The sequence below is a fragment of the Pelodiscus sinensis genome, chromosome 19 (genome assembly GCF_052426305.1).
Source record: "Pelodiscus sinensis isolate ZL-2025 chromosome 19, ASM5242630v1, whole genome shotgun sequence".
NCBI lineage: Eukaryota > Metazoa > Chordata > Testudines > Trionychidae > Pelodiscus > Pelodiscus sinensis.
The window spans coordinates 28,622,836-28,641,291 of NC_143070.1; the positions used below are offsets into that span (position 1 = coordinate 28,622,836).

The following is an 18,456-nucleotide window of genomic DNA, read 5'->3' on the forward strand; positions in this document are numbered from 1 at the left end:
CGGCACGTTCGTTTGCGCCCGATTCTCCCCCCCACTCCCCAGCACCGCGCGATCTTCTCTGCCCTGATCGGTCCGTGGGCGGGGGGGAAGAGCGGCGCTGCAGGGCATCACGGTGCGGGGGGAGGGAGGTTTGTGGGGGGCGGGGCTGGAGCGGAGGAAGTTGCGCGGGGGGGGATAAAAGTTCCCTTTGCAGAGGCGGCACTTTCCTTTGCTCCCACTTCTCCCCCCCCCCCCAAGCACCGCTCCATCCTCTCTGCCCGGGTCGGTCCGTGGGGGGGACCCACAGCGCGGGCTCACAATCTGCAGCGCCGTTGGCCCCACAGCGGGGCTCTGGACCCTCCCCCCTTACGGGCCCCCAGCGCAGCAGCTGGGTCGGGGCCGCTCCGCTGTCCCGTGAGAGGCTCCCCCCTAAGAGCCGGTGCCCGCCCCAGGGGAGCTGCTCTCGGCACAGACACGCGGGGAGCGGCTGTCCCAGGACCTGTAGAATCTCGCCCCGGCCTGGCTCCCACAGGCGGAAGCCACGTGGGGCCCCGCGGCGCTGGGGGCGTGGCCGGGCACCTCGCGGTCTGAGCTAAACCCCGGGCGCTGGATTCTGCTCGGAGTCACTAGCCCGGAGCGCATGCGCGGTCTGAGCGCGCCCGCCCCATTCTACACCCCGCAGCCGGGAGTTCAGTGCGTCCCCGCCCGTCACTCCCCGCCCCGCTCAGGCCCCGCCCGCCCCGGCCGCAGTAACGTCACGCGGCGCGCGCCCTGAGGTGGGAGCCGTTGCGAGGGGCCGTTGGCGCCGTTACTCGCTGCGGGGTTGGCCCAGAGCGGAGGGGGCGGCCCGGCGTGAGGGGGCTGGGGGGGGAGGAGGCGGCGTGAGGTATCGGGGCGCCCCCCCCCCCGCCGTCCCTCCGTCGGGCTTCCTGATTTTCCCGCCGCGCAGGGTGTCTGGGCGGGCCGGGGGCTGCAGAGTGTGCGGGGGGGGGATATTAACACGGGGTGAGGAGGGGCCCTGGTCTGAGGGGCGCAGAGACGGGGGGGGGGTCTGGCTGCGGCAGGTGGCCGAGGGGCCCAGGGGAGGATCTGGCGGGGGCAGCGGTGAGCGAAGATTTGGGGGCTTTTTCGTTTTTTAATTTTGATTTTTTTTTTTTTATTCTCAGTGCTGGTGCCCTCACGCCCCTGGACCTGCCTGGCTATTGCTGAGCTCAGGGAAGTGACACGGCCTCTGCTCCCCAGCCCAGAGGCAGCCATGGCTGCAGAGAACCATGTGCAAACTTTCCGGGAGGAAACGCCACGTCCCGTCTGCCTGGAGGATTTCACAGCCCCTGTCACTCTGGAGTGTGGGCACAATTTCTGCCAGGCCCCCCATAGCCCTCTGGACAGAGACACTGAGCAGCAGGGACCTCTCTGGCCCAACTGGAAGCTGGCAAACGTGATGGAACTAGCCAAGCCACTGAGTTTCCAGGCAGCAGAGAGAGCAAGATGGGACGGGGTGTGCGGGGAGCACCAGGAGACTCTGAAGTGGTTCTGTGAAGAGAATCAAACTCCCATCTGTGTGGTGTCTGACAGATCTCAGGCTCACATGGTGGTGCTCATACAGGAAGGTGCTCAGGAGTACAAGGTACAGAGTTACTGTCCAGTGTGTTTTAATTACAGCATTATTTCACTAACAGTTACTGGGCACAGTTGTGACACAGCTCAGTAAAGCCTACAAGACATGCTGTAAAAAGTAAATGCTCTGGCTTTGTGGCAACTTACGTCAAGATACCCCATGTGGGAAAGGTTTCTCTGGGGCTGTGAATCCTGAAACCCAGCCCTCACTGGGTGTTTGCACAAGGGAAGGTGTTAACAATCAGAAAGGTTTAGATCCCAGGAGGTACAGGCCACTCTATCAGTGAGTTGCCTTGGGACTGGAGAAGAGGTTACAAGCTGTTATTGATCGGTGGAACAATCTGTCATTTGCCTTATAGACCTGCAATGGCAGCTGAGACCTGCACAACATCCAGCAAGGGAAAGTCCCTTCTCTGAGCAGGTCACAGTCCAGTTAGACAAACTGTGGGAAGTGAAGGTGGGGCAGCACCTAGTCGCTCATAGTCGCCAGGCACGTCAGGGATAGAGTTTAGCCCTGTGCCCTGTTAGACTTACACTGCTCCCTGCCCCTCAGCATCACTGAACAGTGATGAAGTGTGGCCGTTGAGGAGGAAAAGATGCCTTGATAAAGCCCTAGGTCAAGCAGGGAGTGAAGGTTTCTAATAGGGATGCCGAACTTCTGAGGTGCTCCATGAGGGGTTAAACTCCAATGCAGCTGCCTGCACTAGATGAGGTTGCTGAGCTGGATGCTGTATGGGGCCCCGAGCACCTTCACTCCACCCGTAGCAGGACTTCAGGAAGTGCAGGTCCATGCCAGACACAACTAGGAGTCAACTGGATTGTAGCAAGAGTTCAAACTGGTTAACTGAAGAGCTAATGCTTATCCGTGCTAGTTACTGGTTAAACTCCCCACTTCCCCAGCAGTGCCTGCTTCCCTGTGGCAGCTAACGTCAGTCTGCAGCTGCTGGGAGTTCCCATTAGCCAGCAGTCTTTGTGGCCACCCCCGGCAGACCTCGCGAGAGATCCCCGGCCCAGGAGAGCCCATTTCTGCTACCAGCCTTTCCTGTCAGCAGGTTAAAAAACTCCTTTTACTGATAAAATTATAATCAGTTACATGATTAGTATTGTTAAGCATTTTTACCTCCCTATTCCCCACCTGCATCATTCTTTATAAAGGTGCCACCACTGATCCTTCCCTTACCCTCGTAGGTGTCCTGCTGCATCCTCAGTCTCTTCTTGTGTCTTTTTCTATGGACACAACCAAGTCCAGGGCTGAGTCCCTGCTGGACAGGGGCAGAGCTCCACAAAACTGGGACTCTCTTAAAGGCAGACAAATGGGCTCCCGACATCTGATGGGGTTTGCCCTTGTTCTTATAGCTGTTTCTTCAGGAAAAATTGGAGGCCCATTTGAAGACTCTGAGGGAAGAGAGAGAAAAGGTGCTGGGAAGGAAAGCAACAGCAGAAGGGAAACGCCAAGAGTATCTGGTAGGTGCATGTGCTTTGAACTAGCAGGGACTGGCCGTGGGAGGGCTGTTAGCAGGCAGACTCCTGTTTGGCCCTGGTGACGTTGGGCTTCTTTGTGTTTCTCCTGGATCATGAATTGCTGGCTGAGATCCATGTGTAGACAGGCCCTGAGCTTCTATGTCAGTGCATGAGTTAATGTCCAGTCTTTGTGGTTTTCCCAGACATCCTCCCCAAGTGAGCTGAATGTCCCCCTGAAGGGCTGTCTGATCACTTGGTGTATTAACATGTTTCCTTCTTTTTCCTTCCTGGTTATCTCTGTCAGGCTGGTGCTGAGTCCTGCCTCATGCTGCTCAGGGTCTGAATTTCCAGAGCCCATGAATAATAAAAGTTACTGCCCATGGCAGACATGGGAACATCCCTTTCAGAGGGACACAGGGCCCAAAGGAGATGCTGGGAGAGCTACCTCTGCCTACTAACCACAAAGTACAGTCAAATGTCACACATTTTAGGGTTTTCCAAGAAATTCTCCCTGCTGCGCACTCAGCTCTCCATGAAAGGGCCCTGGGCTCCATTCATGCCCTTGACCAGCCCTTTCCCTGCTTTCATACAGAAATGGACGCAAGCCGAGAGGCAGATGATTGTGGCTGAGTTTCAGCAGCTGTGGCAGTTCCTAGAGGAACAAGAGCGACTCCTGCTGGCCCAGCTGGAGAAGCTGGATGAGAAGATTGGGAGGCTCCAGACTGACACTGTCAGGAAACTCTCCGTGCAGATTTCCCGTCTCAGTGAGGGGATCGGTGAGCTGGAGGGGACATGTCAGAAGCCAGCGAGTGAATTCGTGCAGGTGAGACTGAGGAAGAAACATCCCAGCTCCCCACACAGGGACGGGAGGCTCCTAAATCACAAGTGCTGAGGTCCAGCTGTCAGATCTGGGTGTAACTCCAGGGCAGGGACTCTCTTCCCATGTTTGCAAAATCCCTTCCCTGAGGTCCTCTGTGTGTGTCCAATGGGGCTGAGAGTCTTTTCTGTGTCTTTTTTTTTTCTAGGACGTCAGAAGAACCCTGAGTAGGTACGTGGCTCTCACTCCCCTCACGCTGCACAGCTCAGGGAAAGAGCTTGGAGCTGATGTTAGCACCACATCTCCACAGGGCTCTAAGAGGCAGATGTTAGATACGAATATCTCTGACTCATTGAATTCTGAGAGTCTCACCATTGCACAGCAGACTCTGGGATTCCCTATTCAGGGATCAGTCTGACCTCAAGTGTTTCCTGGAGCTGTCACCTCCCTGGGGACTGGCTACCTCAGGACTGTGAGGTGGAACGTGGGCCTGTTGCTGCTGGGCACTGGGCACAGTCAGCCCAGGGCAGCAAGGACCAAGAGTCTGTCCCAAATGAGGGCTGTTTGGAGACCTGTGTGGAAGGAGCTGGGGAGGGAGTAGCTGGTGTCTCATTCTAGTACCTAGTGGACAGATTCCTTCACCCCTTCACCTGGGAACCTCTTGTCTTTCAGTGTCTGGAGGCCAAGGAGTGAGTTGGCCATGAAGACTCAATTCCCCTTTTGTCCCCCAGCCAGTCTCCCCAGGCCAGAAATGAAGAACTGCAGTGGGGCCTTTCAGGGGAAGGTTTCATGGCCATGGGATATGTTGTCCCTGCTCTTAGGCTGGGAGAATTGGAGGAATTCTAACTCCAGGCCTGTTAGAGCTGAGACTTACTAGCCAGAACTTATCAGCAGTAAATGAAATACAATCACATGGAATTGTTTCTGTCCAGGTGTGAGATGGGGCAGTTCCAGCTGCCAGAGGAAATTTCCCCTGAACTGGAAGAACAAGTCAGAGGTTTCTCCCAGAAAACGATTGCTCTGTCGGAGACTCTGAGGGAGTTCAAAGGTAACTAGAAGGGATGGATGAAAGGAAAGTGGTTCAAGTATCTGAGACCATTGAATCTGGCCTCTGAAGCCAACCTTCCCCTGCCTCAATTCCCACGTGGAGAATGATGGCCCCATCACTCTGCTATCCTTAGAGACACTGAGCGAACAGACCCAACTGATTGCAGATAAATCCAGGGATCTGCAAACTCTGAACCTCCCATTCAGAGATCAAAATGGCCAAAGTTCCTATGATGGCCACGTGTTCCGCCACCATGGCTCCAGGTTATGATAAGAAGCAGTAAGTGAATGAGAAACCAAGTGGAAGGGGGTGAGGAGAGAAGAGTAAATCTCATTTACAGCTTCTCTCTCCTGGGACGGGTGTCAGGCTGCAGGGATGTTGGCTCCATTGCTGGGAGGTGCCCGAGTGAGAAAGGAAATGAAAGTTTAGACTTTCATATTAAATTCCTGAAACAATTCAATGTGATTGTCTCTGTCTCTGATACAATTGAAATGCAGAGTTCAGCATGGGGACATGGTTATAAACAGGAGAGCCTGGAATCTCACCTCTCTTATACCTTCCCCCACCAGACACTCTGCCCTCTGCACTGGCGAGAGCAAGAGGAAAATCCCTGGGAGCTCTCAGACAAGGTGAGTTTGCAGGTGGAGAATCTTTAAATGATGAAAAAATTCCAGTGGAAACATCTTCATGGGGTTTTCATTAAAGTTACCAACAACGGCAACCATAGTGGACTCAGACCTAAATCACATACACTGATCAGTGAGGAGCCCCAGGGGCACTGTATGGGGGCCTGTGGATAGTTGGAAAAACACTGGTCTATGGGTTTGTGATGCTAAAGGGGTGAAGCTAAAGCACACATAGGATGGCACCTTCAGGCTCAGATTTCACTGCTCAGTTTCAACATGGGGTTGGTTTCAAACAATAAATAGGGTGAAAGGCTGAGAGCTGCCAGGCTTCCACTATATCAGGTAGTTCAAGGCAAGAAACTGCTGGATTCCCAAGGGCTGTTACGTCTAGTGGAGGCATGGGCAAAATAAGAGTCCATGGGTCTGATCTACCCGACCAAGCCATTTGATCTAGCCCACAGATGCCACTCTCCATCTGCAAGCCACTCAGAAAAAAACTGTGAGCCTAGAGGGGAGGAGGAAAGGGTTCAGACATTGCTTCCACCCCCAGAGCAATCTTATTCGCTGGTTTCTGGCCAGAAACAAAGCACTGCGCCCCTTCCCCTCTGGGTCAAGTATTTACACACCCACATGGCCCTGCAGTCTGTGAGAGGGTCAAGCAGGCTCCCTGCCTGCCTGAGGTGCTTGGTCTCTGCCCAGGAGTCACTCAGATAAGGCTCCTGTCCAGAGCTTGCCTCTGACACCCCAACCATCTCTCTTCCCCTCCTAATCTCTGCTCCCCACTCCTGCCCCACACTCTGCATACCCAAACTCTGTCCTCCTGCTGCAGCTATAAATGCAAGAGCTCTCTGTGGTCAGAAACCCACAGCCTCTTATTTGTCCACTCAACCACTTACTTTAAATATCTAACTTTAATTTAGATAATGAATAGTTGGCTAATCCAGTGTCCTAGATCACAGCCTGCCTCCTTCACCCAAACTCCCTCTTAGACCCCTCTGTCTTCCATCCCAAACCCTTGCCCCAAACTTCCTCTTCATCCCAGCATCCGTCCCAGACCCTGCATTTCCTGCATTAATGTCATGGAAGAGTGCAGCTCTCAGCCACTTTGCATTTGGCCCCCCATCAAAATGTATTACCCACGCTCTCGAGTGGATAAGGCTCAGTGAGAAACAATAAGGGACAGCTGAAGCCAGACTATTTCAGGCTAGAAAAGAGGCACGAATGTTTGATAGGGAAGATGATTTGCTGCTGAAACAAATGAGCAAAGAACTGGTGGATTCTCCATCTCTTGATGTCTTCAAATCACAGGGACTTTCTAGAAAATACACTTTGGGGAAATGGAGCTTTGTGCCTGGGGAAATGGACTGAGTGTAATGGCTTATGCCACTCGGGGGGTCCGACTTCATGATTAAGGATATCTTCTGATCCCATGAATCTTAAGATCTCATCCTGCAAACACTCAGCGCACGTGTTTAATAAGTATCTGAATGGTGGTGGTAATTTCACTGACTCTGTTGTGAAAAGGCTTTATATCATCTTTGTCAGATGAGAGAGCAAAGTTTGTGCTGCAAATCCATGAATGAAGACTAAGGGTTTTAAATACAGCAGCCTGCATTTAGCCTATGTCCATGTTCAGGCAGATGAATATGTGGCTTATCAGAAACGCTGGGTGCTGAGAACTAAATCCAATTGTTGCAGATGCAGTAATGTAATTCAAGTCAGGTACAGAGAGAAATGAATGTGGATTTGGGATCTAACTCCTGTTCATGGAATATCTAGACTAAAGCTTTTGCCCACAATGGCAGAATCTAGCACATGTGTCACCAGGGACAGAGTCTGGGTGGAATGGAGGTGTGGAAAGGATTAAAGCCCCTTCTGAAATGTCTCCAATTCCCCTTCTCCCCCTGCCAGGCTGCAGAACACCCATGTCTGACTCCAGTTCAGCCCCTGGCCTGCAGAGCCAGGGACAGGAAATGGCCGTGGCGGAGCCGGTGAGCTTCGAGGAGGTGGCTGTGTACTTCTCTGAGGAGGAATGGGCTCTGCTGGACCCGGGCCAAAGAGCCCTCTACAGGGATATGATGCAGGAGAATTACGAGGCTGTGAGCTGGCTGGGTAAGGATTCCTGTCCCCTTGTGTAACAGAACCTGGGTGGGCTCTGGAGCAGCTGGGTTGCGTTTGGTTCAGGGTCCCTCATTGCGCGAACCCTCAGTATCAGCAGTATCTGCCCCAGTAATCCTGGCTCCTGTGTGAGAGGAGGTCCAGCGACATAATAGTGGTGCTGCTCTTCCCACAGCCAAGGTCTCATTGTGGTTCTCACCATCATGCCCATGTTGTGCCTTGGCCGGAGGTGTCAGTGGAAGGGCCCAGGCAGGAACGGCAGGTACCAGAGTTTTGGGGCTGGCTGCAGCTGCTCTTAGGGTGCGTCTAAACTACAGGGTAGGGGGTGAGTTATTATGCAAGGGGCTCCGAACCTGTCTGACCAGTTACCTCCCAGGGAGTGGAACAAAGGAAGGAGGGCGAAGTCAGCCCTGGCGGCAGGGCAGGGCTGGAGGAGGGTCAAGTAGTTTCTGTTGGGGATGATGGAGGCAGCCTAGGGAAGGGGCTGGAATTTAGGGGCCCGGCCCAATCTCCCCCATCTCTAGGGGGGCTGAGGCATCCTAGGCCTGCCCTGTAACCCGATTACATCTATGCTGTACTGTATCCTGGAGATGCAATAAACTCCCTCTATTCTACTGGCTGGTGGAGTCTGTTTGTGCCACTAAGGGGGGGCAGCAGTCGGGGAAACCCCGATGTGTCGTAACAGCCGCAATTGTTTAAATCGCGGCTTCAATTCCCTTGGCCGATCCGCCTCATCTACATGGCTCCATCGACGGAGCCATGTAGTTTACACACACCCTTAGGCTACGTCTAGACTGGCATGATTTTCCGGAAATGCTTTTAACGGAAAAGTTTTCCGTTAAAAGCATTTTCGGAAAAGTGTCTAGATTGGCACGGACGCTTTTCGGCAAAATCACTTTGTGCGGAAAAGCGTCCATGGCCAATCTAGATGCACTTTTGCGCAAAAAAGCCCCGATTGCCATTTTCGCGATCGGGGCTTTTTTGCGCAAAACAAAACTCAGCTGTCTACATTGACCCTTTTGTGCAAAAGGGACTTTTGCCCGAACGGGAGCAGCATAGTATTTCCGCAAAAAGCACTGATTTACAGTAGGAAGTCAGTGCTTTTGCAGAAATTCAAGCGGCCAGTGTAGACGGCTGGCTAGTTTTTCTGGAAAAATGGCTGATTTTCTGGAAAAACTGGCCAATCTAGACACAGCCTCTGTGTCTGCAGGACCCCTTGTGCTGAGCCCCTGGAAGGAAGGCATCAACTCAGAGTCCTTCCCTGCCTCTGGTAGATTCTCTGCAAGCCAGAGGGGCACCAAATGACAGGCCCGACTGGCCACAAAAGGAGGGTTGGTGCTGCTGGCAGAGTCAAACCAAGGCTACAGAAGGAGCTGAACAGCAGGAGAATCTAGGAGCAGCAGAGAAGCAGCCCAGCCTGTCTCTACCTTGGCTGGCCACAAGAACAGGCCGGCACTGCCCTGGCTGTCTGCAGGGCTGACAGCTGTTGTGGGCACCCAGGCACAGTCAGTCAGGATCAGGAATATGGAGCATAGGCAGGGCCTGAAGTGGCCAACCAAGGATTCATTCTCCTGATCAGACAATTCCCCAGCCTCCTTCTGGCTCAAGTAGAGCATCTGAGCCCAAGAGCAGGACACGTCCAGCCCCAAGCTAAGAGCTCTGTGGGCAGAGCCCACAGGGCTCTAGAGCTCTGCTGGATCCTTTCCCTCGCAGCCCTAGTGACCTCATGTGGCAGCTCAAATCTGAGTCCTGGCTAGAGGTGTCTGTCATTCCTGAAAGCCCTAGAGCTCTCCCCTTATGAGCAGTGTGTTCCTCTCCTGCCCAAGTATGCAATAGGCCCTAAAGGAGACTGAGTTGTATCCTGGAGAGTGCAGCAGAGCGCCCAGTTCCCCATGGGAGTCTGCTGGGTTATTCCCAATATGGTGGTAGGGTAGGGGGAGGATGGAATTAGTCTTGCCTGGGATCTTGTACCAGCCAGAGACAAGTCTCTGGAAGGTGGGGAAGGAGCCTGTCTGGGTAGGAGACTCAGATCCTGGCTTTGGAAGCAGGAATGGCACAGACCTTAATGAACAAGATCAGCACTTGGTTAATTGCTCCCGAAATAGGATTTCCAGTCTTCAAAGCTCATGTGCTCTCCTGGGTGGAGCGAAGGGAAGAGCTGCAGATCCCGGATCTCCAAGGCTGTGAGGAAGGGGAAATCATCAGTGGCAACCACACAGGTGAGATATCAGCTAAACTGACTCAAACCAATTTCTGTGTTCTCATGATGTTGATTGTGTGTTTTCATCAAGTCTGACTGGCCCTTCAGCCTGTCTCAACTCCAGTCTGAGAGAGCTGGGTGGGGAAAGAGTTATGGGGGAGCAGGGTGAACTCAGCTCATGATTATTGAATCTTTCCAGCCATTCTTTGGGTTTGTCCCCCATTTTCTGTTCACCATTCAGAATTTTTCTTTCAGCTCAGCACAGAGAATGACTCCTGTGTGGTTTCTCTCTCCCTCCCAGCAGGTGATGGGATGCTGAATGAGAACAGTGAGAGGAGTCTTCAAGAGGAAGGACCTGAGCAAATGGCTCCATGTGGGTTATTAGTGGAAAGATCTGAAGGGCATGTTTCTCAGAGTCCTGAGCAAGGAGAGACTTGTGAGAGTCAGCGTAGTCTACAAAGGCAGCAGGGAAACCATCCAGGAGCAGGACAGGATAAATCCAGTCATAGGATCAGAAGGTTGAAAACAAACACAGAAACTGTTCAAAAGAAAATCCCCCATCAACATTCACCTTGTGCTTGCAGTGACAGTGCAACTCCTAGTAAACATGAAAGAGCCCAAACAGGAGAGAAACCCTTCAGCTGCTCTGACTGTGGGAAAAGCTTCAGTCAGACCTCAACCCTTGTTATCCACAGGAGAGCCTACACAGGAGAGAAACCCTTCAGCTGCTCTGACTGTGGGAAAAGCTTCAGTCGGAGGTCACAGCTTGTTATCCATAGGAGAGCCCACACGGGAGAGAAACCCTTCAGCTGCTCTGATTGTGGGAAAAGCTTCAGTCAGACCTCAACCCTTGTTATCCACAGGAGAGCCCACACAGGAGAGAAACCCTTCAGCTGCTCCGACTGTGGGAAAAGCTTCAGTCGGAGGTCACACCTTGTTATCCATAGGAGAGCCCACACGGGAGAGAAACCCTTCAGCTGCTCTGACTGTGGGAAAAGCTTCAGTCACAGGTCAGGCCTTTCTAGACATAGGAGAGCCCACACAGGAGAGAAACCCTTCAGCTGCTCTGACTGTGGGAAAAGATTCAATGACCTCTCACAGCTTGTTATCCATAGGAGAGCCCACACGGGAGAGAAACCCTTCAGCTGCTCTGACTGTGGGAAAAGCTTCAGTCAGACCTCAACCCTTGTTATCCACAGGAGAGCCCACACAGGAGAGAAACCCTTCAGCTGCTCTGACTGTGGGAAAAGCTTCAGTCGGAGGTCACACCTTGTTATCCATAGGAGAGCCCACACGGGAGAGAAACCCTTCAGTTGCTCTGACTGTGGGAAAAGCTTCAGTGACCGGTCACAGCTTGTTATCCATAGGAGAGTTCACACAGGAGAGAAACCCTTCAGATGCTGTGATTGTGGGAAAAACTTCAGTCGGAACTCAGCCCTTGTTATGCACAGGAGAGCCCACACAGGAGAGAAACCCTTCAGCTGCTCTGACTGTGGGAAAAGCTTCAGTCAGAGGTCAAACCTTGTTATCCATAGGAGAGCCCACACAGGAGAGAAACCCTTCAGCTGCTCTGACTGTGGGAAAAGCTTCAGTCGGCGGTCACACCTAGTTAGACATAGGAAAACCCATACAGAAGAAGCTATTCACCTGCTCTCACTGTAGGAAATGCTGCAGTCATAGGTCACACCTTGTTATCCGTGAGAACTCTCACAGGAGAGAATCCTTTAACTGCTCTGACTTTGGGAAATGCTATAGCGAGAGTTCAAGCCTTGTTGCATATAGTTGAACCCACACAGGTGAGAGACCCTATAGTGGGGGTGAGCAAAATTTTCTCTGTTGGTAGAATCCAGCCTTCCTAAGACTTTGATCCTGTCCACAAGGCAGTGCCAGGCCCCACCTCCAAATGAAGATGTACTGAGGGGAAGGAGCTTAGCCCCACCCCCTCTTCATGCTTTGTAGCCACTAGAGAGGAGGCAGCGCTAGGCTGAGTCTTTGCCACACAACCTGAGCCCGGCACTAGAGGCACTGCTGCCACTGCACTGCTGGCCTCCAGGGCCACATAGCCATGTCAGGGGTGCCTCTGGGGCTGTTCCTGGGCTGCGTGGCTGCAGCAGCAACACCTCCAGTCCTGGACTGAATGGGAGCAGTAGTGGTGCCTCTGGTGTCCGGTGTCTGGTCCTAGTCTGTGTGGCTGCTGCTGCAGCAGTAGAGCCTCCCTCTGGGGTGACGAGGACAGTGTGGCTGGAGATGTTGCTGCAAGGGGTCCCAAAGCCAGGTAATATTTGTTGTCCTTCCCAGACACTCCCTCCCAATCTCCTCAATTCACTTTTTCCTGGCAGCCAGCACCCCCGGCTTGCATTGACACAGTCTTTTTTTTTTTGCACCCTGTCTCCTGACCAGACACTGCACCTTCCCCCCAGGCCAGACACCTGCCTGCTTCTGCATCCTAGATCCTTCTTCAAGACCCCAAACCTTTCTTGAGGCCCCTGTCATGTTATTGGATTTTAAGGTGAACATACTCACCTTAAGATCATTGCTGTACTCACGGGAAACTGTTTGCCCCAAATTTTGTACAGATTGGGTCATGCGAGGTGTCAAATGATAGCTGATGTTGTGCTGATTCTATGTGTGGTATTCATGTACTTGTTTGGAGTTTGTATGGGTAGTTAAGACTATGGGCTCTGCTGATGCTGCGTATGGACTGCCTGTCATGAGGAAGGAATGTGCAATGAGTTACTATGCTAATTTGTATGGCTCCAAGGACAATGGTTCTCAGGGTGGCCAATACACAGCTGAGGAATGCATGTGGAAAGCTGCAAAGCAGCCAGGGCACAATGGCTGCTGGCATATGAAACAGGTCACTTGACCATGTAACTAGCTCCAGCTTGGGAGACACCAGAAATGAATATCAAATGCCATGAGGGGGCTCCATGTGCCTTGCTAAGTACAGAGACACGGGAAGGATTTCTGACCCATCCTGATATACAATGTATGCCAAAGACTTTTATGCTAGCAGTTTGTAACATCTCTGCTAAGATCCTGCATCAAGAACTTGCTGATTGATGTATACAATGTATTCTCCTTAATAGCCTTACTCTCAACCTTTTCTTTCTTTTATTAATAAACCTTTCGATTCTAAAGGATTGGTCCACTGTGATCTTGTGGGTAAGATGGAAAGTATAAATTGACCAGGGATTCATGCCTGGTTCTTTGGAACCAGGTGGATCTGTTCTGGGTTGGAGAGATTGGGCTGTATAACCCCTCACCTGTGTGTAAGCCCAGGGCTGAGTGTGGCACAGGAAGAGCTGGGGTATCTGAGGGATTTTGCTCATGAGGCTTCCTGCAGGCTGGATTGGCAGCTGAAGTACTCAGTGTAACTGGTTTGTGGCCTGTTTTGGAAAGGTCTCCAGTCAAGGGCTGTCAGCAATTTCCCCTGAGTGGATTCCCTCAGCGGTGCTCAGGCCTGGCCTGGCCCCGCCAATCACAGCCCTGCCCTCTCCAAGCCTTCTGTAGATTACTGTTGCTAATGGAAACTCACTTAATTACATAATTAGTCAAGCCATTTTGCTAGGGCTGCATCTGGGCAGTTGCATTTAAATTATTAAAGAGATTAAACCTTTTAACTTTCTCATGTTAGTTGATCAAACTTTATTTTAAATTAAGTAAAATATTTATGTCCAATACATACTGTGGAGGTAGGCCTCGCTAGCCTGGCCAAAGACTGAACCGTACACAGTGCGTCCTGCGTCAGAAGCAAGCTTCCTAAGCAAGTTGAGCATGAAACCACAATGCTGTTAAACAAACAAACAAAATCGCAGTGCTTGTAATTTATCTGGTCAAGCAGAGATTACCATTTAAGGATAAAGTGCCTTCTGTTCTCTTTTCTCTGTAAATTTCCACTGTGACTTTGTAAGAAGGTATAAATATCTCAGGCATTTGAGTGTGAGGAAGGGGCTTGTATTGGTAAGGGGTGACTCCCTGCCATCTGTGACAACCCCCTCCCCCACAGCTGGGTTATTAATTTGGTTTTGTCTGTCTTGAACCCTAAAGCTAGCGTGTGTTTATTTCATGACAGCTGGGAGCAGCCGAAGCCAAGAGCCTTGTTCTACTGTGTCAACAATCTCTGAGGTGGCATAAAATCCCCTCTCCAGTTTCTAACCCTGAAATATCATCTTTATGATGTCATTCCTGGCCTCTTGATACAGCCTTTGAACTCTGACTGCAGAGATATGTCTACACTGGCGGGTTCTTGTGCAAGAATGGCTGTTCTTGTGCAAGAATCCGCAGAGCGTCCACGCTGCCCACCTGTTCCTGTGCAAGAAGATTTAAAGTACGGCGTGGTAAGAGAGGACTTCTTGTGCAAGAGCTATGCTCTTTTTTTAACAGGTGTAAGCCCTCTTGCACAGGGGCTCTTGAACAAGAGGGCAATGTGGACGCTCGGCAGGGGTTTCTTGTGCAAGGAAGCCCTATGGCTAAAATGGCCATTGGAAAGTTCTTGCACAAGGGAGCATCCACATCGCCATGGATGCACTTGCACAAAAGCACAGCTCACACATGGCAGTGTGGATGTGTTCTTGCGCAAAACTTCTTGCACAAGAACCCGAAAGTGTAGACATAGCCCAGATGTTTGCTTACCAGAGATGCCAAAATAGACTAAGCCATCTCGAGAAAGGCTTTTGCCAAAGCCAGGGATTGAACCAGGACCATTCAAATCTTCAGCCTAACACTCTCTCAACTGAGCTACTTTGGCAGGTGTCTGCAGCTGTCTAAGGCCGACGCTTCTCTCAGGCATGTTTTTTTTTCTGTGGCAGTATACAAGAGAGATGCTGTTCTCTGTGGCCCTGCAAGGCAAGATGAGTTTTGCCTGCCCCCCTCTGCCTGACTCGCACTTGGCCCCATTCCTGCCACTTTTCTCAGGGTGTTCCAGTGGCGACCAATGGGCAGAGTGAGTTTCATAATGTGCACCACTAGTGAGGTTGTTTGCGCTTGTGCAGATGTGTGCTACTGTGGTACCCACCAGTTACTCACAAAGAGCTTAGCTAAATATAGTTTTATAATTTGATAGAAGAAACAATTCTGAAACAAGGGATAGTTAACAAGGTACATGACTTCATATATTTAGTATGAAATCAAAAAGAACATTAACGTTACAACACATACCATAGCTATTTCGTATCTTACGGGGATTGTTCCTTTGAGGCATAAAACAAAATTGTCCATCTTCTTGATTTAGCAAACAAGCTATGATGATTCATATTGCTACATGAAATGAAATCGTTGTTACACTTTATGATGGAAATTAAATATTCTGTTATTTAATGATCTCAGTTCGGAGTCCTGTTTGAGTACATCTACATTTACTCCCTAGTTTGGACTAGAGATGCAAATGTAGGTGACCAAAATTGCTAATGAAGCAGAGATTTAAATATCCCCTGCTTCATTAGCAAGATCTTGCCTGGCTCGCTAGTCCAAATCACAGTTGATTTGAACCAGTAAGTGCGTGCCTGGACACGGTAGTTCAAACCAAAGCCCTTGGTTCGAACTAATGTTACTTCTTATTTTTTGAGTCCAAGGTGTTGTCCTGGACCATAAACCAGAACAGCTCTGTCCAGGGAAGGCACCATGGCTTAGCTGGTTAAAGCACCTGCCTTGTGAACAAGAGATCTGGGGTGCAACTCTCAGTGGTACCTTGTTGTAGTCTTTGTCCATGTTTTCCTAAGTCCTTCTGAAACACAGAAGAGACCTCCCCTGGCCACCCATAGAACTGCTGGTTCAGGAAAAGGCTGATTGGGGAGGAATGTTGAGAAGAAGGAAACCACAAGCCTGGAGTGGTTGCAGAGGCCATTGTGACTGGCAAGGCAGTGGGAGAGTTTGAACTCCCTGGATTTCCTACTGGAGCTCTGCTTAAAGCTGCAGGATCTGACTCCAGAGGCTGCCCTTAAATGCAACAGAGTTTGAGCTGGTTGTAGCTCTGCCTTTGGCACAGGGAGTTTGTACTAGAAAGAGGCCGGCTGGGTGACTAAGAACAAGAGGCTGGGCATTCCCTTCATTGAAGGGTTGTCAGATCATCGTGAGAACATTGCCCGGTATGCCACTTAAAAGATGGGGCGGCAGGGAAGAGTAGGAATGAGACTGGCAGGGGGCTAAAGCAGCAGGGTTGGAGTGACCAGGCCAGCTGGGCAGGGGCCAGGAATGTCTCTGCCTTGTTCTCACAACTATTCTGGAGGACACTTGGGGGACGTTCGACTCGCCAAGGTCCAGCCAGGGGAGCGGACAGCGGAATCTCTCTTTAAAGGACACGAAGGCTCCTCCACACTAATACAGACCCTGCTGAGCCTGCGTGAGAAACAATCCTTGCTTTAGGGCTATCCTGTGTAGGGCTTCATCAGCCCAGGGAGCAAAGGGCAGGCGGCATCCCCAACGATGCACAGGGGCAGGTCCACGTCTCCGGCCCTGAGAGTGCGGTTGGGGAAAAGTGCTGGGAGGCACCTTCTGGTAGAACCTGGAGCTGCAAAATACGTTGGCATCACGTGTCTTCTCTGAGAATGGACCCATGTCCTGAAAGGGACAGAAAGGGGCCTGAGAAGAGCTAGTGTAGCTGAGCAAGCCATGCAGGTGCTTGTCTTCCTGATGGTCTAGGGGCTAGGATACAGATAGAATACAGCCCTTTCACCTCTGTGCCCTGGGTTCGATTCCCAGTCAGGGAAACCAGCCTTGTCATGAAACCTGTCTGGTCTTTGCCCTTTTCTATCACAGGGAGTGCCAGTGGGTTGAGGGAAGGGAGGTGGAGGTGCTGGGGTGCCAGAGGCAGGCTGTAGCTGGGAGACCTGCCAAGCACAATTCTCAGGCAGCTCCTTCCCTGCGTGGGCAGCACAGGTTGTATGGCTGGGTGAATAAGAGCTTGTTGGGATGTGCTTTGGCTTCCTTATCTGCAGGCTCCCCAGAGAGAATTTTGTATCTATGCTGTGGTCTGTCTGGCTCAGCGGGTGGGTGAGATGGGCTGGGCCCTGGAACTTACAACCTGGATGGAGCTTGCTGCTTCCCCGATACCCTCCTGTGTGGTCCCAGCAGCTGCCAGGCTCTGACTCTTGCCACCCTGGCACTAACAGGTGCCTCCATCTAAATTCTCTTTTAAATTGGTCTCTATGGGCCCTCTCAGGGCATTTTTCTCCTCAGCAGCGCACAAGAGAGAAGCTGTCATCAGTGGCCCTGCAGGGCAAGATGAGCTTTGCCTGACCCCTCAGCCTGACTCCCTACTTGGCCCCATTCCCGCCTCCATTCCTGGGCTGACCCTGTGGCCGAAGGGACTGCGGCTGCTGCTGACAGGGAAGAAGCTGGGAGGCAAGGTGCTGGCAGCAAGAGATTCCGGCTGCCTCTTTGCCCTGGGTCTCAGTGCGCCATGTCGGCCACCAGCCACGTTGACCAAACCTCAAACCATCTGGACTAGACAGCCCACGTCACAGGGTGTGTCTAGACTACAGAGTTTTGTCGACAAAAGTGGACTTTTGTCAACAAAACTATACCTGCGTCTACACTACCGCTGAGTTCTGTCTACATAACGTCGACAGAACTCAGCAGTTTTGTCGACGCTGGTAAACCTCATTTTACGAGGCATAACGCCTTCTGTCGACAGAGTTTCTGTCGACAGAAGGTGTTATTGCATCTAAACTGTCCTTTGCGTCTACACTACCATGTCGACAAAGCAGCTTGCTTTGTCGACAGAACTCAATGTAGTCTAGATGCTCTTTGTCGACAGAAGTTTTGTCGACAGTATCCGTCGACAAAACTTCTGTCGACAGAAGCCTGTAGTCTAGACGTAGCCACAGTGAGTTGCTAGTGGTCTTATCAGAGAAGAGCCATTGGCAGCTGCAGAGACAGCTCTGCAGCTGCCGGAGGCACCTTTCTGAAAGGGCCATTTGTGAGTTAGAGTCTGATAGGTCAGCTAGATCAATTGGTTAGAGTGTGGTGCTAATAATGGTCATGGGTTCAAGCCCTATGCTGGCTACAGAGATATTTGCTGTGGAGACCGCCCCTCCCTGAGACACCAGCTGCCTGTCTCTCACTGTGTCATGTGCCCCTTTGGGAGTCTGCTTGCTCAGGGCTCCAGGCGCCTCCCACTCGTGTAAGGAATGACACAGCCCTGTTCTCTAGTCCAGAGTGAGTGACTCTCAGCCCATGTGAAACAGGAGGGCTCATTGAGCATCTGACACAGCACAGGGACCCAGGCAGGCAGCAGGGGCTGCGGGTGGGGAGTGAGGGCACCAGAGGGGGCAGGGAAACAAGTAGCACCAAGACTGTTGCCACCAGGGTCTGGCCACCCGACTCCCTGCCCAGGCTGTTGGACCCCTGAACTACTTCAGCTGTCAGGTCAGCCAGGGAGCTAAGGGAGCTAAGGCAGGAATGGGGGGAAGGAGCAAGTCAAACTGCAGGTGGCAGGAAACACCCGTCTTGCCTTCCTGGGCTGTGCAGGGCAGTGCATGATGGCGTCATGTTTGTGACACAGCTGCCAAACAGCCTGGACAGTTACTAACCGACCAGACGGGTTTATTGGTAGCTCAGTGTTGGGAGCCTTAGATGAAACATTTAAAGG

The 18,456-nt window shown here is 51.8% G+C and overlaps 2 protein-coding genes across 2 annotated transcripts in view; one reads left to right on the forward strand and one right to left on the reverse strand.

Annotated features, from left to right (window-relative positions):
• Nucleotides 1-18,456, reverse strand: part of LOC142821621 (zinc finger protein RFP-like) — a 411,497-nt gene that overhangs the window by 236,332 nt on the left and 156,709 nt on the right. The gene's annotated exons all lie outside the window — the stretch shown is intronic.
• Nucleotides 722-17,754, forward strand: LOC149522732 (uncharacterized). The gene is given in 11 exon segments (XM_089770907.1): nucleotides 722-801; nucleotides 1,146-1,606; nucleotides 2,965-3,060; nucleotides 3,650-3,880; nucleotides 4,083-4,105; nucleotides 4,807-4,922; nucleotides 5,492-5,551; nucleotides 7,460-7,660; nucleotides 9,772-9,885; nucleotides 10,168-11,497; nucleotides 11,499-17,754. Coding segments are annotated over 10 exon segments (2,697 nt in total). The 5' UTR covers nucleotides 722-801; nucleotides 1,146-1,234; the 3' UTR covers nucleotides 11,653-17,754.